A 25,685-nucleotide genomic window follows, 5' to 3' on the forward strand; every position below is an offset into this window, starting at 1 on the left:
CAGCTGAGGGTGGTCCAAGGCCTCGAGACCCTGCATTCACATGGGTGAATTTGAATAGATTGGCTCAGCTCCAGCCTATGTGACCACGTGGTGAGTGAACCAGAGGATGGAAGATCTTACTGTTTCTCCTTCTCTCAGTAAATCTGATTTTCCAATAAAGAAAACACTTTAAAAAGATATTGTTCCTAAAAGAATGACAATGCAATTGTGGACACCCACCCTCCACAGACACATGTATTGATAAGGCTGGTGCCACTGCTGACTGAAGGGGTGAAATGGGATAACCACTCACAATAATTTATTCCTCCTAGAAACTAAGAAAATGTCCTGGGATGCAGGAGGTGCGAGACAAGGCAAATGCAAACCTCTCCACGTGTAGACACGGACACAAGGCTTCCATACTGATGATGCCAAGAACACACCCATGAAACCAGTCCTTCACAAAATGGGTGACAATGACACGCACAATCATACCAGAAGAGACCACTGGCCAAAAGCTTCTATTTGCCTTTGGCATCCGTTTTAAAGACCATGCCTATCCAGCACACTGGCAGCACAAGATGTTGGTGAGAGCACAGAGCAAAAACAATTTGTCTCATTTATGCTGGTGGGGATGCAAAATAGTATGAGCACTTTGGAATACAGGTGAACAATTTCCAATCAAACCCTGATGACCTATCTCAGCCATAATGCTCCTCTGTATGTACCTGAATGAGTCAAAATCTTCTGTCTTGACAAAAACTCGCATGTGAATGTTTACAGCAGCTTTAATCATAATGCCAAAACTTGGAAGCAACCCTCCGATAGGTGAGTGTAGATACTGTGCCACATCCAAACAATGAGATGATATAGAACACTAACATGAAGCTATAGATGACAAAACCAAACAGGGGAGAACCTTAACTGCTTATTTCTAAGCGAAAGGACCCATCTGAAAAGCTTGCATACTCTACCACTCCAAGTACAGACAATCTCAGCAAGCCAAGACTATTGAGAATAAAACATCAGTGGTTGCCAAGGGCTGGGAGGAGGAAGATGATGAAGAGGCAGTGTGTGAAGGACTTCCAGGGCAGTGACACTACTGTGTAAGGTGCAAAGATGTCAGGATACATCCGCCCCAACACAGTGAGGGACGTGACACCATGAGCAAACCTGAGTATGAACCGTAGGCTGGCAGGTTCATCAGCTATAACAAGTGAACCACTTGGTGCAAGATGTCCATGGTGGGGAACCCAGTGTTGGGACAGCCAGTAGGAGAGTACCTGTATTCAGTTTTACTGTGAACTTTAAAACTGCTCTAAAAAGGAAAAATCTACTGGGGAAAAAAAAAAAAAGTAACAGAGGGCATGTGCTTCTTCTCCAGGGTGTGGCTAAAAGGCAATGTGCCTTCCTAAACAGGCTCAAGGAGGAGGAATGCAGGGACTTGAGCTCAGTGACACACAAGTTAATATTGTAATCAGAGGAAGTAATAAAGTCAGGAAGGCAAGATTGGATTACCATACCATCTTCGCTTTAAACTAACTGGCAGAGTGAAAAAGCTAGCAAGGCCTTCATTTCATCTAAAGATGTGGGCCTTTTTTGCAAACTTCACAGGCAGACAGGACAGAATTGAAGTCAGAGTTGTCAGGAATTCTACACTTGAACCTTGATATCATCTCTGAGAACCCTATTGGTCAACAGCTGTCTTAGAGCCACTGACCCACTTCACGGAGTCACACACACTTCTGCTCCCAGATTACAGGCCGGAGAGATGAGGGCCAGCCCCGCACAGTCTTCCAAAATCTTGACAACATTTCTTTTCTGCATGTGTCATTAGCTCCCTGGCAGCACTTACCAAACACTAGGAAACCAGGCGACACAAGCACTCAAGCACTTGTGTGTGTTGCCCTGAGCAGCAGCCAGAAATTACAGAACCCAGAAGCTTCTGGTAGTCGTACAGTTATCTGGAGCAATTTAAAAACTTGACTTGGCAAACCTGTAGAACTCTTCGCAAAGCCCATTCGCTCGGACGTCAGTTCTAGGTGAGGCCAAGTACTAAGATGCCATCACCTTACACACTCTCGGAGCCAAGTCCTCACAAGGCCCCTGATCTTACGCATCAGGAATGAACATGTGTGTCCCTGCAAAGCCAACATGCTGGTGTACGATTTACAGACCCACTTATGGTCCAAGTGTCAAACAGATCATCCTTTCAGAGTCTCCTACCTCTCACTGCCCCCCTCCCAAACAAACCAAAACAGCCTGAATTGCTCCCTGTATGCCTGCAGCTGAAGATCCTGTTTCACATAAGGCTTACTACTGTCCAAGACTCACAATCTCCAAGAGACCAACACTCTCACACACCTTCCACAGCCGGCCGCCACCCACTCCGCCCTGTCTCCAACCCTCAGCTGGCTCCCAGTCCAGAAAGCCACAGAGGCGGCTTGGCAGTGGCTCTCCCCCTTCCCTACTAAAAAGGGTGCTTCAAGGACTTAACAGCCTACAGACCTGAGACTCTCTCTCCAAGTTTCATTCACCGGGCCTGAATCTGGTGGGCAAAGTCTCTTTTTGGCCACTTGCTATTCAGGCCTGTGGATCTCTCTGAAAACTCTGGGGGGAACCTGCTGTGTAGGGAAATCGAGAAGGCCATCTAAGACTTAAGCCAGGGAGCCAGGCTTGGGACCAGCTCTTCCTCCCTCCCTCCTTCAGGGAAGATTTTCCTGCCACAGTAGCATCCCAACCTTGCCCCATCTCATTTCCTCAATCCACCCCCAAATTCGGCTCCCTTTCTCCACCAGCAGGTTTAGCAGAACCAGCTATTTTGAGACAACCACGGTAGTTGATTCCCTTGGTTTCTCAGTATTTTTTCCTCTGCTCCCAGCTGGGAAACCGTTTTGATCTGAAGAGTATGGTCTGCACAGGGTTGCGCATGTTAAGGATGGTGGCAAGCTGGCAGGCATGTTAGGTAGAGCGCACAGCGTGCTTATCCCAGCCTCGCCTCCTCAGAGCCGGCTAAGGGGCCTTTCTAAAGGCCGCCCACAGTCGAGGGGAGAGGGACCCACAGCCGGCATCTTGCCCTCAAATGGCAAGCCTCCTGGGTTCTGATACAAACAGCGCACGTGACCTGGTGACCTGTTCCGCGGTCCACTACCTGGACTCCAGCGGCCAGATACTACCAACCACTGGGCCACCAATGAAGCAAAGACACGCAGATCCCGCCTGGCCCGCCAAGGGCACTGTCCCAGCCGCTACCCTTCGCCCCGGTTCCGAGCCAGCACGAGATGCTGCTCTCTCCCTACAGCGTCCCGCCCACCCTCCCATCCCCAGAGGGAAAGGCTTCCAGCCGAGGTGGGAGCTGAAGCTCCGGCAGCCGCCCAGCCCTTCTCGAAGCCGGCCAGAAAACTCCACTTCCCGGATTCCCGGCCACTCTCTCCCGCCCCCTCCTCGGGCGATCTAGCCAGAGCCGTCCCGGTGCCAGCTGGGTGCCCAGCCCAGCTACGCACCCGGAGCCAGCCCCCCCACCCCACCCCGAAACCGGCCCCAGCTTCCTCCCTGGTCCCCCAGCCTGGGGCTCTCCACACATTCAGGACGCACCCCTCAGGCACACTAAGACCGAAAAAAAAAAAAAATCCCAAACTCCCACCCCGCCCCCCAGCCATGCCGCCAGCTTCCAGACCTGCCCCCGGAGGGGCCTCTGCCCCCAGAGTCGAAAGGCGCCCTGGGTGGCTGCCCCCTGGAGTCTCCCTCCGCAGCCCGCAAGGGTTCTGGGCCCCCAAGGGGGTGAGACCCGCGTGGAAGCGAAAGGACACCTCCCTCGTTCCTCCCTCCCCCTCCAACAGCCCCGCCGAGGCCAGCAGGTTCCGCCGGGAATGTGCTGGTCGTGGACCGCTGGGGGCTGCCCGGTCCCGGGTGCATCCTCTTCCCGGGGGGCTGGCAGGGGGCCGGTGCAGCGGCGCACCCCCGGGGGTGGGGGTGGGGGGCACTCACGATGGTCACGCTGGCTTTGCGCAGGTCGCGGTTCTCCTCCTGCAGCGCTTTGCACTTGAGTTTGTAGGTCTCCAGCTCGATCTTCAGCACCTTGTTCTCCTGCTGCAGCGAGGCCAGGCGGTTGGTGAGCTCCTCCAGGCGGAACGGCGAGATGACAATGCCCCCCGACTTCCCACCGCCGCCGCCTCCCCCGGGGCCGCCGCCGCCGCCCGAGGTCGACGAGCAGGACGACTGCATGGCGGCCGAGCTGCTGCTGTTGCCCCCCGCCCCGTCCGTGTCGCTCTCGCTGGCGCTGTCCGCCATGGCCGCGGCGGGCTTGGGGGAAAGGAGGAGGAGCAGGGAGGCGGCGGCGGCGGCGGCGAAGGCTGGGCTGCGAATGAGTGGGCGCCGGGCGAGCACAGGGGAGCGCCGAGCTGGGCGCCTGGCACCAGGGCGCAGACTCGGAGCGGCGGCGAGAGAAAGAGAGGGAGCTTCCCGCTGCCAAGGGACCGCCTCTGCCAGAGAACAGAGACCCCGCCCGGACTCGGGCAGTATTGCACCGGGGCTCGCTCCAGCCGGGCCTGGCGCGCTCGCTAGGCCGGCCCTTGCAAAGCGTGCCGAGAGCTCCGGGAGCCGCCGGGACGCTGGCCGGCAGGGCTGTCCGCGGAGGCGACGGCGGCGACGGCAGGCCGGCGCGCCTCTCCACCGGCTCGCGGGCCGCACGTGTTCCGAGGGAGGGCCTCCGAGTCCCCCGAGTCCGCGGCTGCCCAACCTCTTCCGGGCTCGCGGCCGCTCCCGGGAAGATGGAAACCCAGTGCCCGCAGCCACCTCGCAGGTGCCGGGGACACGTGGAAGGATCAGCTCGGCTCCGGGATCCAGCCCCGGCCGTGCGGTGGCCCGGTGTTCCGCCGACTGGGCGTGCGCCTGTCTCCCTCTGTCTGTGTCACGCAAAGCAGCAGCAGTTTCACCTTCGCGAGCAGAGTGCTCGGCTGGAAGCTCTCTGCTTTGTGGAGAGCCGAGAGTCCGAAAAGTTCTGCAAGGAGGTTGAACCGGATAGAACAGCCGCGGCTACAGGTTAACCTCGCTAAGTAGGAATTTACCGAAGACTCGCACCGGCTTTTAATAATCTCATCAGCGCGCTGTGCTTAAACAAGGTGCCAAATTTTTTTTCTGTTTTCCCTTTGCATCTTGCAAGCATTTCCAGGCACGTCACACAGTGGGATTTAAGACATTAGCAGGAGTCTAATCCCCCCAAAATGAAAGAGAAACATTGTGTGGAACGATTGAAACGCACCTCTTGAGGTGCCAATTTTCCGGAGTAACTGCAGACACCACATGATACGTACAATGTACAACAAAATCACCACTAAGACCAGCCATCGCTTCTCTCGGTCCTAGGAAACTTTAGCTAGGTAAAAATAAAACCGACTAACTACTCCAGGTGGTCTAACTCGGCATTCTAGCTTTTCAGATTTTTATTCCCCTTCTCCCAAGAAAGGCTCACAGGAAATTGGCCCAGCAGGTGAGATGATTCTAACGACTTTACCCTGATGACACAAAACAGCTTTCACTGAGGTATAAAAATTGGAAAGTGAAACTGACCAGGCTTGTTTTATTATTAGGGCTTAGTCAAAGGAATAACAAACACATGGAAACAGGAAAAATAAATTTTTTTAAGTGAAAACTTTTTTTCCATTGCTTTGAACTTTTGGACAGGCTTATAACGTGTTGGTAAGAATAAAGAGATGGCTCTGGATGATTTTTTTTTTTTTCATTCCCAGTCTCCTGCAACCTGAATTCAATGTGATGATTAAACTGTTATTCAATAGGTAATGGAAACTGGTACCTCAGAGTCAACTCGAACGTGCCAAGTGTTCCCAATGACATCATCTTCTACCAAGATGGCTGCTTCTAGCAAACAAATTAGAAAAAATCAGCTGCGATTAATTTCCCTGTCTCTCCTAGGTGTGTTCTGGTGTAAAGCTCCAGAGCTCCTGCACCCAGGCCCTGCTGGTGTATAGAGGGGAACTACCAATGTAAGTAATTCTGCTCCCAGGGATCCGATTTCATTTTTATCAAAACTTCTCTTTACTCCCTGACTCTGCCTTGTTAGGAACCGTAGGCCGGACGACGAGCTTCTTAAATTGGAAAGGGTTTTTCAAAAACGGACTTGGTGGGTAAAAATGGAAGAGTGAAGTTAGCAGCGAGTAGCAAGCCGCGCGGGGAAACCCATTGAACAGCATTCTTTCCACTTTATTCAGCTTGTGATAGGTTCTGAAGAGTGGGTCTGGCTTCCATACTTCACAAGTTTGTATTGTTCCGTCCTATCGTAAGTCTTCCACTTTTAGAGCTTATTGCCACAGGAACATTCCTTCCAGGCAGAGCAGGGGGCAAATTAGCTCTCTTGGAGTTTTTATCACTAAACCAACTGCTTTGGAAAAAGCGGCCCGACGGCTCCGAGTCAGCAGAGGGCGGGGTTTGAAGCGCCTGGGTTTCTTAAAGGGCCCACGTCATGGTAAGCTTCAGATTCTATTGGTTTTCAATAGGATTTGGAGGAAATCTGCATTTTGACATGGTACTTGCGCGCAATAATCGTGTTTAGAAGACTGGGGTTGGGGGGGAGTCATCTTCCAAAGCTTCATGCTGATACAGACGGGAATAAACTGGAGGATATTTTTTTCCACTGTGGTTTTTATTGTTATTGCAAAGCAGAAGCGTGTCTAATTTTGTACTTCTTGTAAAAGTGATTTCCCTTATAAACCAACCATTTATCACAACACTGGCTCAGTAATAGCATTACAATGAAGCACAGTTACAAAACCAATAATGTCATGATAAAACCCCTCAGCTTTCTGGGGCAACTGAATCAGAATGGATGGTGAGCACGCTCTGCCAGAGGAAAAAGAGACAAATTTGGATAATCATTTCCATCGGAGAAATCATGAAACATAACTTCGCCCTAAATTTAGGTTGCAGAATGAAATCAACAATGGAAAAGGATACCTGATCATTCAGCTGTGTCACACAATTTCAGAATCTTTGTGTCATGTCGTTTTTGCAACTAATTTTTCCTGTGTCTTGCGAACTTCAAGTGTTTTTGATAGTAAGCAAAAAGAATGACGTAAATAATAGAAGCTGTATTGCTTAATTTTTCAAAGAAGCTAGCCAGTATTTGGGGATTCGCCTTTTGTTTTGCATTGTTGGAAAAGCAACAGGACATCTTTGCTTCTCCAACCAGGAGAGAGTGCTCCCATCCATTGGATCCATTGGTACACTCCCCCAAATAGTCACAGCAACCAGGCCTGGGACTGAAAATACAAACTTAGAGCCTGCACAGTGGTGTAGCTGGCTAACCCTCCACCTACAGCACCGTCATCCCATATGGACAGACGTCAGTTTGAATCCCAGCTGTTTCACTTCCCTTCTAGCTCCCTTCTTGTGGCTAGGAAAGCAGTAGAGGTTGGTCCAAGTTCTTGGGCACCTCCACCCACACAAGAGCCCAGAAGAAACCCTTGGTTCCTGGCTTCAGTTCAGCCCATCCCCAGTTGTTGCAGCCATTTGGGGACTGAACACACGGACGGAAGATCTCTCTTTGTGTCTCTCCTCCCCTTAACTCTATTTCCAGTAAAAAATCAATCTCTATTAAAAAAAAAAAAACTTGTTTTCATCACTTAAAAAAATAATGAAAGAATACAGTTTTGTCTCCTGCATACATGGCAGGATCCCAGCTGCTTGTGCAATTCCAGCTGCACCTCAGGGTTTCTGTTGGCAGGAAGTTAGAGTCAGAAGCCAGAGCCTGGAGTCAAACCCAGATGTAGGCATTTGAACTGCTAGGCCACATTACCCTGCTGCCCGATTGATGGTGTGTTTTTTGGGTTTTTTTTGTTTTTTTTTTTTTAGATTTATATTTATTAGAAAGTCAGATAAGCAGAGAGGAAGACCCTTTGTCTGTTGATTTACTCCCCAAGTGGCTATAATAGCTAGAGACATGCTGGTCCAAAGCCAGGAGCCAGGAGCTTCTTCCAGGTCTCCCACACTGGTGCAGGGTCCCAAGGCTTTGGGCCGTCCTCAACTGCTTTCCCAGGCCACAAGCAGGGAGCTGGATGGGAGGTGGGGCTATTGCGGTAGAACTGGCGCTCCTGGTACATGGAAGGTGAGGATTTTAGCCACTAGGCCACTGTGCTATGCCCTGCTGCCCAGTTTTTAGTGGCTATAAAAACTGTCTTACTGACTTCCTTGAGATGTCAGAGAATTTATTCAAACTCTGGATTTAGTAAGGTTACTGCATTCACCATAGCATAAATTCGCAGAAATTGAAACTCATCAGTGATGTGCTGGCTATCACACAGAGTGTCAGGATGTAAGTAAGATCCTGGAAGAATGTGCCCCTGTGAGGCTGTAACTTCCTGAAAGTTAGCTGATAATGCTTATTTACATATGCCTGTGCTTTAGAGGCTGTGTGTAGTCGCTGGAAATAAGTTCCTTAGCCTTGGCAATACAGATGTTTGGGTTAGTATAGTCACAGACTATGGAACTGGCCTGTGCATTGCAGGCTGCTTAGCAGCATCCGTAACCTCCACCCACTAGATGCCAGTAGAACACCAACCAAAACCCTTAGGCAAAGAAGTGCCCCCTGTTGAGAATCAAGGAGGACATATCCATGGCAAAGGCAGGCCCATTTTGGTGAGACCTTTCTGGCAATATGCGGATCACATACCACTGAGTCTTCAAGAGACTACTTCTCAGCTCTTGTTGAAAGTCATCTAGCTAGGGGACCCTGGACCAAATACCGCCATCCATACTTCCTACTATGGCCATCTAAAGCCACTCTACTTCCTTAACTTGCTTTTTCCATACTTTCCAGTTATGAACATTAATCTGGCCTTGCTCTTTCAACATCTCACCCCAGCGAGAAATCATGAATACAGAACCAATTTCATAGCTCGTCTCCATCCTTCTCCTTTTGTTTACTCATTATTCTTCATAGGAATCAAAACCACTTATATAGATGACAGAAGAAGGAATTCATCAACTGAAGTAAGAAGAGAATCAAGTAAAACTTTCAGTAATAAATAAAACATGATTTTGCGTCTCTACTTGACAGCCTGCAACACCTAGACATTTCCTTGACAGAGACCATGGAGAACGGCTGACCAGAAAAGAGTTTTAAATCCCCTTCACTATGTAGTAACTCTCACTCAAAGCAGAATCCCAGCCTGTGATATCAAAGAGGATGTTGTGGCCATTTGGGGAGGGAACCAGCAGATGGAAGATTTTTCTCTTCCTGTTTCCTCTCTGTGACTCTGCCTTTCATATATGTAAAGAAATCCTTTAATTTTTTTTTAAAGCAAAATTTACATGTGGCTGGTACAGTGGCATAGCCAGCTAAACCTCTGCCTGTGGTGCCAGAATCCCATATGGGAACCCTGATTCTAGTCCCTGCTGCTCCACTTCTGATCTTGCTTCCTGTTACTGGCCTGGGAAAGCAGCAAAGGATGGCCTAAGGCCTTGAGCCCAGACAGCCTCATGGGAGACATGGAAGAAGTTCCTGGCTCCTGACTACAGAGCATTTCAGCAGCCATTTGGGGAATGAATCAGCAAATGGAAGATCTTTGTAACTCTTGACTTTCAAGTAAAAGAAATACTTTTTTAAAAAAGCAAAATAAAATTTAAAAGAGTAAGAGATAGTCAGAAATACATAGAAACTAAATAGAAGTGCTAGAAGTTAAACATACAGTTTGCTAAGACCCACTAACTAAAGATCAGGAACATAACTGTAGTCAACAAAACTAGCTTTGTTCAACTTTCTAAAGCAAAAGGGAACATACAAAAGAATTGTGTGACAGAGATAAAATGATTTGCACTAAAGCAGATGGTTCAAAGCAGGAAATAAGCAAGATGGCATCAAGAAATGGAGGAATATCGATGATTGAACCTTGAAAACTTCATCTGAGAGGTAGGCATACTAAAGCATTGGCAAAAGAGCATCCATCACTTGAATTAGCCAGAAACGGGATATTTGCGGAGTGAGTGAGCTTTCTATCATGTTATAGTCACTGATGTGGAGTGGTTCTTGTTTTCATTGTTAGCATTATGTCATCTCAGTTACCAACAAAATAATCTAACTGGCAAATACTATCTAAGCAGTTTTCATTGCATTACATGATTACATTTTCAAGTCTAAGAATTAGATGAATCAGCAGATTGGGCACAACTGTAAAGAGAATTAGCAAAGTAGAAGATAGGTCTGAGGAAATTGAATTGCAAAAGAAAGATACATGGATGAAAACACATTAGAATAAATAAGAGGTGTATAAGATGAATTTACAAAGTCCAATATACATCTAAAAGCTATTCATGAACTAAAGAACAAAAAAGAAAAATGAAAAGACATTAAAAGTGATAATGCTCAAGAACATTTTAGAATAATAGAAGCTACATTCTTAGGAGTTACTTTGAGAATATGAGAGGGCAAATAAAAATGAAGTTGTATCAAGAGTAAATTAAGCACACATGAAGAATAATTAAAAGAAAATATAAAGCAGTCTTATATGAAACCAGAAAATAAGGAGAAAAGATGGGTTACCTACAGAGAATAACTACCTACTACTGTAGCATAACCAGATTTCTTAATGGCAGTAATGGGGCCTGGCATAATGGCTCAGTGGCTAACTCCTTACCTTGCATGTGCTGGGATCTGATATGGGCACTGGTTCATATCCCGGCTGTTCCATTTGCCATCCAGCTCCCTGCTTGTGGCCTGGGAAGACAGGAGAGGATGGTCCAAGATCTTGGGACCCTGCACCTGTGTAGGAGACCTGAAAGATGCATTTGGCTCTTGGCTTTGAATCCAGCCACTGTGGCCATTTGGGGAGTGAACCAGCAGACAGAAGATCTTTGTCTCTCCTTCTCTCTGTGAATCTGCTTTTCCAATAAAAGTAAAATAAATCTTTTTTTTAAAGTCAATAATTCATCAATATATTGAGATGGAACAAATGCACCAGGAATTCTTTGCACAACTATACTATCCAAGAATACAAATAAAGGACAAATTGCTACATGAGAAATAGTTAATAATTAAAAGGGCAAATAACCAGAAAAAAAGACAAGGATTAAAAACTTTAATGTACTGACAATAAATCCTTAAATATAAAATTAAGGGAATTCTAGGGATGAGCTGATAACTACACAATCATTGTAGGTAACAATTAATTCAATGAAAAAGGAATGAGGAAAAAATGAATCTAACTAGCAAGATTGATCTAGGGAATGTACATGCATGTAGGCTATTCAGTCGCATAACACACTGAAAAGTGACTATGAGCTAGGCCCCAAGACTGGTTCCACAGATAATAATTCATGTGTGGGAGCTTATTCTGTGTCAGGAACCAGCTAAATGCCTTACTGCTTTGTGGATATTAGCTTGTGTGATTCTCACAACAACATCAGGCAGGAACCATTATCATTACTATTTTTAAATGAGGTAACTCGGCTGGAAGAAATTAAGAAAATTGTCCAGATTTCTCAACTGATAAACTGGAAATGAGGTTAAAACGAGCATAGCATACCTATGTGCACTTTTCTTTCTTAGAGAGAAAACTTTAAAAGACACACCTAAACATGTGACTTAATACCCTGGATGAGCAAGGGTTGCCATTGGGTTCATATTTCTTCTAGATGTTTCCTTTTTTTCTTAAAGAAACAGAATGCTTCCAGTGAAGTCCTCTTGAAAAACTACTCACACATTGATTTCCAACCGCTTCTCTTCATGGTGGCTGTGACTCCTTCATGTTTACATTTTATATATTTATAAGGATCATCACTGATCATTGAAACATCTAACATAAAACACATCGAAACAACATAATGCTTTTGATGACTATGTACATGCAAATATGATAAATGCTTAGGCAAATATATTACTTCTTATATATACAGAATGTGGGGGATGGCATTTTAAATAGGGAAAAATTAGCTTAGAAATATAGACAAAAAATAATTAAAATAGACTGAGAATGTTAATGAGACCACAGCACAGGTTATATAAGAGCAAGAGGCAAGAGACAGAAATTAGGGGCAAATCTGAATGTCACCCATTAGGAAATAAATCAGAACAGCTGCTATTTTTTTTTTCTTTCCAAGAAAGGAACTCACATGTTCAGATACTTTAGAGCAGAATGAGGACTTCACAATGTTTCTTCCCAATTAAATTTTCTGCAGAACCACACTGTAACTGTTATCCACAAGAGAATTAGTGGTAGTTCTGTCAATATCATATAATACTCTGTAAATGTCAAAACTTTCTATATATCCTCAGCTTGTCTTCTGCAATTGGTTTCTTTAAACCAAAATTATACCAAAGAATACTGATTACGTTGTACTTGATTTTTCTGTCTCAATTGCTAATTCATTTTTTGTTTGTTTATTTGTTTGAATGAGAAAGAGAGATTCCATCTGCTGGTTCATTCTACAAATGCCCTTAGCTGCCATGGATCTTGGGTTGAGGACCAAAATCAGAACTTCATCCAGATATCTTATGTGGTGGGTCACCCACTCCCTTGAGTCCTTTCTGGGTCCGTATCAGTAGGAATAGGAGTCAGGAGTAGGGCTTGCTATTCAAGCTCAACACTCTGAAACGACACGTGAGCTTCCCGGATGCCTACACTTTATGTTCCTAGAGCAAACCCAGAACCTTAATCATGTCTTTGAAATACTAAATACTTCCATTTCTAGATTTGCTTAATTTTCCCTTTTGACAGTAATTTGACTTTTTCCTCCGCCCTTTATAGTCCCTGTAAAACAGATCTGACCCTTGCTTTGATCTGGATTAACCATTTTAGCCACAACATATCATAGGTGATGGTGTGTACTTCACAATATACCACACTAGGGGCACAGGATGTCTAGCTGTTAACTAAAGCTGAATGCTGACATGAATCACTGACCTAAGCATTTTGAGTCTCGCCTTTGCCATGCCATGGTTTGCTATTTCTTTCCAGCAAGTAATTTGCAGAGTGACATCTTGACATTGGGTACATTTTTAATCCTGTCTCTCATCATCACATGACTTACTGGCTTTAGCATCCGTGAACAATCCCATGTTCAATCAGCAGTTTCTTAAGGTCTTTCATTTCTTCTACATGTATCCGCTGGCATTATTTTGTCAAGTAGCACTTTTTCTTACTAGCTCTAATTGTTTTGTTGTCCTGATACATAGCTCCCCCTGGTACTCAAGAGAAATGCTTAATTTCAAGGCACACGCTCTTTTTAAAAATTTATTCATTTCTTATTGCAAATTTAGATATGTATACAGAGAGAGGATATGAGACAGAGAGAAATATCTTTCACCCAATGATTTATTCCCCAAGTGACTGCAACTGCTGAAGCTGTGCCAATCCGAAGCCAGGAGCTCTTCTGGGTCTCCCACACGGGTGCAGGGTCCCAGGGCTGTGGGCCATTCTTGACTGCCTTCCCAGGTCACAAGGAAGGAGCTGGATGGGAAGCGGTGCTGCCAGGATTAGAATCGGTGTCCATATGGGATCCTGGTGCGTTCAAGGGGAGGACTTCAGCCGCTAGGCCATGGTGCTGGGCCCTAGGGCATGTGCTCTTAACAAATGGACTCTCTTGTCCCTCAGGAGATCCAGTGTGATGCTTTCTGATCATACTGCAGTTACACAGTTTAATGCAAAATATTGTGCATTTTTTTTTACTTTTTAAATTATTATCATCTTATGATTCAATTCCATAGGCTCCTGGGATTTCTCTTATCCCAACCCCAATTCCTCCCCCCACTTGTTCCTCTATATCATTACTAAAATATAGTTCTTCATACACAGTCATATGTCCATCATTGCAGGCATGGACAACGGTAGAGAGTTCAGCATCCTATTGTCAGGATATAGTAAACAGTTTCATTGTAAGTCCATCTTTGTCTTAAAGTAGAGATTATATCCTCATATCTGGATATGTTAGTCTGCAGTTCACAGTTACTGTACATACCCTTAAATGAAAAGTCACAATACAAAATCAACTATAGGAAGAAAAATAGAAATTTACAATGCCATGAAATTAAGTGACATGTTACTGGGTATGGCAGTCTCCATTTCACAGCTGCTATACATCCCCTTAAATGAAATGCCACAAAAACAAAATCAACAACAGGAATAAAAAAGAAATTAACAACACCATGAAGTTAAATAACATGCTACTGAATGACTAACATGTAGCTGAAGAAATGAAAATCAGGAACCTTCTTGAAGAAAATGATGCTATTGTATGATCTATGAATCACTGGAGAATTTAATGAGAGTTTTGAAGAGATGAAACAAAAAAAAAATCAAACTCTGTGAGATACAGTTTCCACTGATCTTTGTTGATGAGATATGTCTTCTGTAGGCAACAAATACATGGACTCTGTCTTTTTAATCCAGTCTACAAATCTATGATGTTTGATTGATGAGTTTACGCCATTTACATTCAGGGTTAACATGAATGGGTGGTAATTTGGTCCTGTCATTTTAGGAATGGGTTGTTCATTGATTTAGTCTCCTGTTGTTATTTTACTGGGATGTTCTTCACATTTGCCTTTGGTTTTGGTGGGCACTATTCCTCTTTTCTACTTATGTAGAATCTGACATTTATCAAACATTCTCATGTAAAAAAGATTGCAGAAAGCTCACTTAAATTTTTTTACATTCTATGTAGGAAGGTATTTTTTTTTTTATAAACCTTCATCTCCAGGAAGGCTTTTTATTTATTTTGTAAAAGCAAACAGAAGCCATAAAGAAAGCATTTCTGACTGGCATTTGGGTCTTTTCCATTTTCCACCAGCAGCACATTTTCAGTCAACAGTTTGATTTTTCCAATCCAAGGGTCAGCTGTAGGGCTGTTGTGTCTGCTTTTATTTTTATTGGTGAAAATATTCCTCAATCCTCACCATTCAGTTCTTCCATGTCTCACATCTTCAAAGATGCTGAATGAAATGAAGTCCATTTCTACCGATTGCTGACTTGGTTTGCTGTCCCTTGATTCCTTTCACAGAACACATTGAAAGACAAGACTTAGCCATTTTACAAAATAGTCATTCCTGCTTTAATGCATTTCATGGCAAGAATCACAAGCAAAAAACACAGTGGACGGGAGGAACTGGGGTAGAAGCACAATACTTAAAAACTTAGATATTAAAAAATAACAATGAAACAACAGATCTTTATGCATTTTACATGGCAAGAAATATATAGAGCAAATAGAGGACTTATGAAAGGCTTGAAGTTTGTTTGTGGAGGTTGGCTCAGTTGCCTCTGCTGAATTCCAATGCAGTGGTGGAAGGAGGAATACCTGAATTTAAAGTTTAGACATGAGATATGGTTGGGTGAACTCCTGGCTCAAAGTGATCTTGGGTAACTGGGTAACTGGTAGTATGTTTATGATTTTTCATGCATTCCTATTTGGTTCTGTTCAATTAGGTACATTTTTCAGTATTAATTTAGTGTTTCCTTTTTTTAAAAAAATTATTTTATTATTTTTTGATACAATTTAGTTGGCAGTGGGCTCTCTCCTGCCCCTCTCACAAATTTCCTCCCCTTTACCCTGTTCTCCCCTCTAGGTTCATAATGTGTGTCCACCGTGAATTTTAACTTTGTGTTTCTAACGGGCAAAATCATACCTCTCATCCAAGTAAGCACAAAATTTGCCTCATGCTCAAATTCTTTCCTTACATGTCAAGCACAATGCAGCAAATTCTCATTTTCAAAGCAAGCATTGTGGCAGAGCTGACAGAATAGCCAAGTGTCTCCATCGCCCCTTGCAATAGCACTGAGAACCACACACTGGAAAACCCTTGAAGCCTTGTGGGTCACTTGAATCTCTAACCCAGAAAAGATTATGTGACATAGATGGTCTGGGATAGAGTTCAGTTTCATTTCCTTGATGTGCATGCATTGATCATTGTCAGAATGGATATGGTAGAATCAAGTATGGCTTTGATGTCAGGCTTATGTGATTTAAACTGAAAGGGAATGTTCCAGAAAAGTTTCTATTGCCTGAATAATTGTCTTCATCCTTTGGCTCATTGGATTTTTCATGTTGTTCACGGAGAACACTTTATTATTTTCACTTTCTTTCTTCCTCAAAGCTATCAGTTTCAAAAGAAATTTTATTAATGTTCACAGGAATGGCTAACCACTTAACATTTGGTCAGAGAGAGGGGGGCAGTGCTGATAAATTGTAATCCACAATTTAAAGAGACCCTAGGTTCCTTATTATTCATGGGAAAAAAGTGATGAAGGACATATAATATTGGTAATATGAGTAGAGCATTTCCTTAGGGTAACACATTTATGCTGAGTTTTAAAGATTGGGGATTCCTTTAAAATGTTCTGCATATGAGTGAAATGATCACGTTTGCATTCAATTACTACTTACAATCATTGTCTGTAGTTCCATCAACTAAGGTCTTTTAAATTTTTACTTATTAGAAATATTTTTGGCAAAGTATTAAACCTTTTGATCATAATGTGAATTGAAAATATGTCATCAAAAACTTAAGAAAAAAAGGGAGAGAGAAAGGGAGGGAGAAGGACAATAGGAAGGAGGGGGAGAATATCATATATTCTTTGAATTTTATAACATACTGAATTATTTAAAGTTTATACTAGAAAAGTGAAAAATACAAAAGTGGGAGAGGCAGACATTGTATGTCTATTAATATTGAGATGCATTATGACATTCCAAATGTTATTTGTGAAATATATGTAAAATGTTTAACCCAAATTGAAACATATCCTAACATCCAATGTTCAGGTTATGGTAAAGGTATAAAAGATCAAGTTGGACATATTCTGAATAATTAATACATCATATTCTGAAAGCAGATCATTCTAGAACATAACTGATGTCTTAAAATGCTCAATATCATTAAAGAAAAGTTGAAGCAGTATTATAAATTGAAAGATATTTAAGAGCTCATAAGTAGTAGTGATAGAATTGATTAAATCCTATTATGCAAAAAGCAAGATTTAGAGATTATTAGGGAAGTTTGAATGTTGTTTGAGTATTGAAAATATTAAGGGATTAGTGGTAATTTTTTAGTGTGTGATATGATATTGGCTGTATCATGTCATATAAATATATCACACACATATACACATATATAGTGTGTGATATGGAATTTGGCTGATTTTTTTGTTTTTAGGGAATGCAGGTAAAAGACATAAACCAGTATTTGCCTGTGACTTCTTTTGCAGATGATTTTGCAAACAAAAATATACAGATAATTTACAAAAATGTAGAAGTGAAAGCTATTTAAAGATAACATGGTAACATGTAAACATAAAATGCTATTTCTAAATGGAAGGTATTTGGGTAATTATTGTACTCTTGTACTGTAGTATTATTTCACACCTCATTCACATTCCAATGTTTAAAATAATAACATGAGTGAGGTGGAGAAAGCTTCAATTTTTTCTCACATATTTGAGCATTTTTTGCTACGGCTTGTCAGACAGAAAAGAATATGTAGGAATGTAGCAGTCCAGAGAAGAGATCAAGAAAAGTTAAATATTTGCAGTTTTGTAAGTGTGTCCAAGTTGTTCACTGCTTATCTCTTAAGATAGCTTATATTGCTGGGGAAGCTGGGACAGAGGTCTTTAGCTTAACAGACTGGTTTCATGGTAATGACCATTTGTTCCTCTTAGGATTGTAATTTACACTGGCTTGCCACTTGTCTTAGCAAATGGACTTGTCATATACTAATTTCTAGTGTGCCTTGCCATCAGCAAGCTTGGTTCATAAAGGCTCCATAATACATCCTAAACTTGTCTTGTGTGATCTCTCTCACACCCCACAACAAAAATAGCTAAGACTGTAAAAGTAAGCAGACGGGAGGGACAGATTTTAAACACTGAGGTGCTGTCTTAAAGAGACCTGTGGGCTCTTGTTCAATTTCATGAACAGTCAGAATTTTGCTGAGTCCTGAGAGTAGCCTTAGCCACCACTGCAAACTTAGATATCACTGTTTGAATGGAATTGCAGATAATGTTACCACTGTTAAACAATAAGAATAGAAATTTAGTGTCATTCTACTTGACATGTGCCTCTCCTTGATAATATCCTTGGGGGGGAAATGGGTCCCCCACCTCTGCATACAATGGAGAGAGGAGTAAGTCTTCATCTCAAGCCAGCCTTGTTAGTACAATCTTCCTTATAGCTAAATGAAATGGATGAGCCATTGTGCCATTTCCTCACCTTGAAACCACTGACATTTTAGACTTTGGGATTCCTTACTGTAGGGAGCTGTCTCGTGTCTTGAAGGTTGGTTAGCAGGATCTTTGGCCATTAAAGATGTGATACCAGTAGCATTACATTTCTTTTCCCTTGGTGTAACAACAAAAATGTCCCCTGGGAAGTGAAAATTGACCTTGACTGAGGATTGCTCGCTACCAGAGAAGATCATAATTATTGTTCCAAATGTAACAAGGACTTAAACTCTCCTTTTGGAAAATAAAATGTTCCTGCTCTTTAGGAAAAGCAGATTGTTTTCTATAAAAGAGGAGGGTAATTTGTAGTTCAGAGCAGAGGGAGTGAAGCTGCAAGCAGGAAAGGCCAGCACACCCCTGGGAAAAATCCCAATGTTGTCCTGCCTGAAGTGATTTCAGCATAGAATATCTTGAGTAGGGATTTAAAATATGCTACTCTGGGTGTTTTGTAACAGCCTTCCACCTAGTTTACTGTAGGTCCTGGAAAGCTTTAGATCATGCCTTAAGTTTTGTGAAGTCACAAAAGGGATTCATTTCCTGATCTGGGTTGGTGTAATGTCTAATACAGATTGTGCAAAACAGAGGAGAAAGAGGAATTTACAGAGCTCTTAGAGAAAGCATTGACTTAGTGCCAGGAATGAACTTAGATCCAAACAACTCTGATGGGGTCCTCAAGAGCCTGTGCAGTCCCACCTGATTCTCTGTTTTGCACATCCATCAGAGCCAGTGGAGAATATAACTTCAATTTCAAATCGAATTTCAACATGTATTTAAATGCTCTAATATTTGTTGTCCCAGATACATAGCAGTGAGGAGTCTTTTTATTTATTGACTTACATTTTGTGAGATGTAATACTATTTCATTGTTAAAAACACTGACTCTGGAGCAAGACTGCTTGAAGTCAAGTCACAGCAATGTCACTTGACCTCTGCTGTTATATGTCACTTACATATTTTTAGAGATTTATTTATTTTTATTGGAAAGGTAGATTAACAGAGAAGACAAGACAGAAAGGTCTTACATCGATTGATTTGTTTCCCGAAGGTCTTCAAAGCCATAGCTGAGTTGATCCAAAGCCAGGAGTCAGGAGCTTCTTCTGGGTCTCCCTCATGGTTGGGTGCAGGGTCCCAAGGCTTTGAACCAACCTCTACTGCTTTCCTAGGCCATAAGCATGGAGCTGGATGAGAAGTGGGGCAGCTGGGATAGGAACTGGCACCCAAAAGGGATTCTGGCACTTGCAAGGTGAGGATTAACTATTTGAGCCATTGTGCCAGCACCTTTGTTACTTTTTAAAGCTTCATTTTCCTCCTTTCTAAAACAGGGATTACAAGCAAAATGAACCCGTGTACACAGCACTTAGCAGAATCTGAAAAAGCCTAAGCCCTCAGTAAATGTTTCCTACTAGTTTTTAGACCGTATGCATCTAGAAACTTAAATGTTTTTTCCACATATGCTCTCATAATTCTCTCATCGTGGGTTTCTATTGTTTTGCTTTTAAGTGCGGGGATTGACATTATTCTCTACTTAATTTCATCTTGATGAGAGCACACCACCTGGAATCATGGCTCTCTCTACCTCTTATCACAATTATGAGAGTTAAATAACAATAATATGTGGTAAAGACTAAGTCAATTGTTCTCAACTGGAAGCAATTCCACCTCCAAGGTGACGTTTGTCAATGTTTGGAGACATTGTTGATGTCACAATTGGAGGCTGTTACTAGCAACTGTGGTCAGAAGCCAGGGCTGCTGTTGAACATCTTACAACGCCCTGGACAGCTCCTCACAATAAATCGTTATCCAACCTAAATACTTTTCTGAAGCCCTGAATTCAACTCCAAAAGTGTTGCAGCATCAAATGTGCCTAGGGAAATAATTATGAATGCTGTTTCTATCTTCTAACATGTTAGCATCTCCAGTCTGCTTTTGTATTTTGTGTACATCTCATGAAAATGCATGCCTTCTACATCTGCATTCAGATTATTAATAAAATGGCGGGTGCATGATGGAGTGCTCCTGGCAAGCTGCCAAGTTGCTGGCATGGCAGTTGAGCATGTGGGCACTGATCTGAATGGCTGGAGTGCAGGCCTCATCTCTACTGATGACTGCTATGTACATTATTTACTGAATGTGTGTCCCTGTTTTCTCATCTGTAAAACAGAGCAAATAATAATAGTCCTATAACGCTGCGGTGCATATGACATAGAACTAAGTCATGTAAAACATCCAGTCTGCTGTTAATCCATATCAAGTATTTTTATTAAAAATATTCTCTATTAACTTTTCTTTTGTTAAGACTACTGCTAGCACTCTAGATATCTTAGTTCTTAATACCTGAAACATTTCCTTTGAAATAACTGTACATGTTTTCTAGTTGTCGAAATTCCAGGAAAATCTAATAATACACTACATGTAAACCACTGAACACTAGGACTGTTCCATTCAATGCTCCAAAAATATTTTTATTGTTATTAAAATATGATAATTAGTAGTAATTGATTTTGTCTAATCATACTTTAGTCACAGTGGATTTCTCAACTATAGATAAGGAATATACTAAATTTCCTATTTTGGGAAGATGTCCAACATATTTTGCACTACCAGTGCACTCATGTAAACTTCCTAATTGAGGGTTGAGAATCCTGGGAAAAAGGAGACCCATGGGGGGTCTTGGGTGAGGTGAAGAAGGGTCTCTGTGAAGAGATAGGACAGGCCTGGGTATTGCAGCACCTCAGAGAGGCCTACACCAAACCAAAAGGACCCTTCGATTCCACATTCACATCTATAGCAATGGTGGGCAATGAGAAGGCAGAGCCAAGAGTGATACAAATGCAGTGGGAACTGTTGATGGAGTCTGACAACCACTTCCGGAAGGCACCATGGACCCACAGATGGTTGGGCTTTCTCTGCAGATTTAGAGTATCTGCTCATTGTACCTGCATTTCTCTGGGTCTTGGGAGGTCAGGTAGTGGTAAGTAAATACAAAGATGAATATACAGATGAAAAGACACATAGGGCTGATACTCAAAGTATCATCCCTTGAGGTACAGGTACAAGGAGGGGTCTGGCCAGCCTCAGAACTGACTCTGCTTAAACAGTTAGGTTCTTGAGTTACAAGTGAGATCCTGGGGGGTAGGAGGTCAGTGAAAACCTCTAAGCTCTGTGGGGGATATTGTGCTTCATTTCAGCAACCACCAAATCCCAATTTCTATGTTGGTTATGTAGTAACTTTGCATGACATGAATCTTCACTTTCTGGTAATTTAAAAATATTTACTTCTGTGTCATTAAGTACATTCACAATCACCTAGCTGTTAAATTACTTGGCTCTGTGGTTTAGACCCCATTTGGGATGTCCATATCGCATACCACAGTCCCCGAGTTCAAGTCCTGACTGCTTTCTCATCAAACAGCTTGCTGATGCATGCCCTAGGAAGCAGCAGGTGATCACTTTAGTAGTTGGATTCCTGTCACTTGTGTGGGAGACATGCACTGAGTTTCCAGCTCCTGGCTTTGACTCGGCTAGGGTCCTTCAGGCAACTTGAGGAGTGAACCAGCAGATGGAAAATTTCTATCTCCCTTCTTGTCCAATAAAATGAAATAGTAAAGAGCATTGCTTGGATTATTATCATGTTATAATATAACACTAGAATAAAATTGAGTAGAATTGCAAATGAATTGCTATGACTGTCAGGATTATACAGTACTTGTTCTTCACACAAGTATTACTGAGTGCAGCGTGGCACCTACTGGACAGCTCAGAGAAAGGGTTAGTGTCTTTTTACAAGAAAGGATTACATCTTTGCAGGCACAAGTCAGATAAGGGAATTCACATTTGTATAAAGATGCATAGCTGGAGAGTAAATAGTACAGATTTTTAAAACTATAGCTATTAGTAGGCATTTAGGAAAGAGGAACATTTGGATTTTGCCACGTATAGGCAGTCAGCAGAATCAGGCTGACAGATGTGGAGAGAGGAAACACGCAAGCCACTGGAGTCAACTGGGGAAGGGAGAGTCTGCATTCTAGGAAAAAAGTGCAAAGGGCCTGTGGCAGGAGCATCCAGGAGGCCAATGACTTGGGGGGCAATCAAGAAGGAGGGAAGGGGCACTTGTGTGCCATGCAGTCATTTTAGATTTCATCTGAATGAGGTAGGAAGTCATTGAGGAGCTCTCTCCGGCCCTCCTCTAGTTTAAGACTGGGGGGAAAGTGGGTAGGAATATAAATAAAAGGGAATGACAATTGTTGAAGCTGGATCTTGTCGAGCTCCAGGGCTTTTTGTCAGTGTAGTATTCTCTCTTTAACATTTCCTTAATATTTTGCACAATAAAATGAAAACATAAATAAATAAATAAAATGAAAAAAAAAACCCTCTCACCACTGGAGGAGGCTGAAGGAAGGGCACGTATGACGGTAAAGGGACCGTTCAGAAGGCTCCTATGTTGATACAGTGCAAATGTGAGGGCAGGTTGCAATGGTGAGAGTTAACATGGAGAAGTGGGTGCATCTGGACATACTTTTCAAGCAGAAATAGAAAGTGCTGTTCCATGAATCGGTCTGTGTAAAGAGAAACAAGAATCAAGGGCCACTGAACAACTAGACAGGAGGTAGGATCAACTGAGATGAGGAAAAGGGAGGGAAACAGGAAGGTCAGCTCAGTTTCAGTTGTTGAATGCTTTAGATGCGTATTAAAGATAGCATGGAGGTCCAACAGATCATTGCACAGGTACACTGGCAATTCGGCAGAGAAAGCTGCAGATTGGAGTTCTGAGCTAGCAGTGTACAGATTGCATTACAGCTGGAAGACTGGCTAATATCAATCTTGCCCATTCTCTAATTTTCTTGGATTCTGTTGAGGGAGAAGGGAGCTTTCCTTACACAAGGTCCATGTGTACACAAACACACACCAAATCTCCAAATGTAGTCACAGTAGATTGATGATCTGAAAGACTGACTGTACTCAGAGCTCTAAGTGCACATATATTTGTCATTTTTATGAGGGCTTCCAAATGTCATTTAATAAATTGTGTGGTGCAGGGCAACACCAGATTGGAGTCCATTTGTTCTGGCAGCATGAAAAGAAATAATTTTACATCTTGAAGGGCACAATGGAAGAGAAATGAAATCTCTCGGTAATCTCAACACTTTTATTGAGTCTATGTTGCTTAGTGTATTAATCTTCTGGTCATCATTCTAATCGTCTGCCATTGAAGATGCATACAGTTATTTAAACCAATAACCACACATGAGAGCTATGGAAATCAGATTGTGGTTTTTCAGTGTGGCCCTGGTGAGGGTTCTGCTCCATGGGTGTATTCTAGATTTTTCCACACAGATATTTTGTAGCATTTTGAAAAACCAATGAGCTATTGTAATTGCCACCAGTGATTCTTGGGTCCTACCTTTAGGAGCTGTGAATTAGTATGTCTGGGAGTTTGTATCTTAGGCAGGTGCCCACACTTGGCAAACACTGCTCCACATTTTCAAGCAGTGCTGGACTACTCTGTTCTCTCTAGATAAGCTTCCAGGCTCTCTCCTGCTTTATTATAAAGCACATTCAAAAGCACCAGTTTGTGGCCAAGAGCCAAAATCTGAAGGCAGGTGTGGTAGTTTTCTGCTTATTAATTTGTTGACAAATTTATTTCTGTCTCCTCTCACAGAATGTGACATCCACATGGGCAGAAAACTTACTGAATTCGTTTACTAACAAACAACTATGTCTACAACAGTACTTGGGCCAAGATAATTACTCAGTAAGTACTTGATCAACTAACTAAGCAGTTAGTTGGGAGAGAAATTGGCAGGGCCAACAAGGACCAAGTGATTAGATTGTGTAGCTCAGCTAGGGGAATGGTGAGGTTGGAGGGGAGAAGAAAAAGGATTGCATATTATATTTGACATTCTTTTCCACAATACAAGAAGAAAAAATGTTTATGGTCATGTTAAGCTTCCTTTTTTTAGTTTTTTAAATGTATTTTCTAAAGTATACATGTTTTTCTTGGAAATAAAGAAGCGAAACACAGTGTGACAAATGAGAATAATTACTTTCCAGGATTTGCAACTTGGGAACATGCTGGCCTCTTGCACAATACCATTGCTTTGTTTTTTTCCAGAGGACCTAATCATCTATTTTGGTGTAAAGCCACTTATTAGAATATATGTTACATAAGAGTCTGTCTGGGCTTTCTTGAACATCACCAGAGGAAAAACAAGACGTAGTTGGTTTCCATAGGAACTAACTCAGAGCCAAGATTGATCCCTGAGGATAGCAGTAGTGGATATTCCAGTTCTGGAGAGCTGTTTGGATTTCCTCCAGCTGGGAAGAGTCCTGTGCATGTAATTATTGGGGCACTAGATTTTGATCAAAGAATTTTCTTTCTTAGTGTGACCTGAATCTAACCTGGGGAAGAACCTTCTGTGTGGGTATTGCTTGTCCCCCTTACACGAGTGTTCTCCTCCCTCAATCTTACATAGTCTTTGCTGCTCAGATAAGAAGTTAATTCTCGGGCAAAATAAAACTTGAATTCTGTATACACTAATCCCCCTATCCATGGAGAATACATTCCAAGATTCCCAGCAGGTGCTTGCAACTTTTAATTTATATTAGCCATAGTAAATAATAACTGTATTAGGAATAGTAAGATAATAGCAATGATTAGCAAGACCAAATAATTATAATAATATGCTATAATAAAATTATTGAAAATTATTGTTTATAACTGGAACTTTCCATGTAGTAATCTTTTGATATGGTTGTCTATGAGTAATAAACTGCAAAGGCACACTGTGAGTTGTACACCCTCTTTTATTTTGCTTTGCAGAAATGGCCTTTACATATCTATTCTTCTGAGAGTGATGACAAAGACAAACTCAGTGAATAAACCTTACCTTGTGTTACCTTAACTGGGCTTTGGGGTATCCAAATAGTTGTTCTAGTGTTGTTCTGCGTGTTTCAATGAAGATGTTTTTGGATGGGTTTAGCATGTGAATCAGCAGCTGGTGCAAATTGCCCTCCTAATGTGAGTGGACCTTGGCAATTAGTTGGATACCTGAATAACAGGGGGAAAAAAATCTATCAAGAGAGAGCTTCTGCTCAGGAAAGAACTTTTGCTTGACTGCCTTTGAGTTAGTTACTGCCTCTCTCACTTGAAGTGAGCATTGCCTTTTGTGTCCACTGGAAATCAGGCTGAATCTACATCATAAGCTCTCCAAGAGTCTACATATATGTATACAAAGATATTTTTTAAGTTTGTGGAAAATGGAAGCAAAGGACAATTTTATTTTAATTTAAGCTTTTTTTTTACATCATATGTATGAGGGATATAAATAAATACATATACATAGGATCCCCAAAAACTTCGTGGAGGACCCGGCGGTGTGGCCTAGCGGCTAAAGTCCTCAACTTGAACGTGCCAGGATCCCATATGGGCGCCCGTTCTAATCGCGGCTGCTCCACTTCCCATCCAGCTCCCTGCTTGTGGCCTGG

General features: G+C 42.5%; 1 protein-coding gene and 1 long non-coding RNA gene across 2 annotated transcripts in view; one reads left to right on the forward strand and one right to left on the reverse strand.

Moving 5' to 3' along the window:
- CCDC6 (coiled-coil domain containing 6) overlaps positions 1 to 4,499 on the reverse strand; it is a 101,933-nt gene extending 97,434 nt beyond the window's left edge. The window contains exon 1 of the mRNA XM_040975810.1: positions 3,967 to 4,499. Within this exon, the coding sequence (XP_040831744.1) occupies positions 3,967 to 4,269 (303 nt within the window). The 5' untranslated portion in view covers positions 4,270 to 4,499. The remainder of the gene's footprint in view (positions 1 to 3,966) is intronic.
- Positions 4,500 to 4,929: 430 nt separating this feature from the next.
- On the forward strand, positions 4,930 to 23,938 carry LOC121153483. Its single transcript, XR_005883403.1, has 3 exons — positions 4,930 to 5,099; positions 5,911 to 5,981; positions 23,860 to 23,938. It is a non-coding gene; the product is annotated as an uncharacterized LOC121153483 (long non-coding RNA).
- Positions 23,939 to 25,685: the final 1,747 nt, after the last annotated feature.

This window comes from Ochotona curzoniae, unplaced genomic scaffold (genome assembly GCF_017591425.1).
Source record: "Ochotona curzoniae isolate NIBS_2020 unplaced genomic scaffold, NIBS_Ocur_1.0 contig_2692, whole genome shotgun sequence".
NCBI lineage: Eukaryota > Metazoa > Chordata > Mammalia > Lagomorpha > Ochotonidae > Ochotona > Ochotona curzoniae.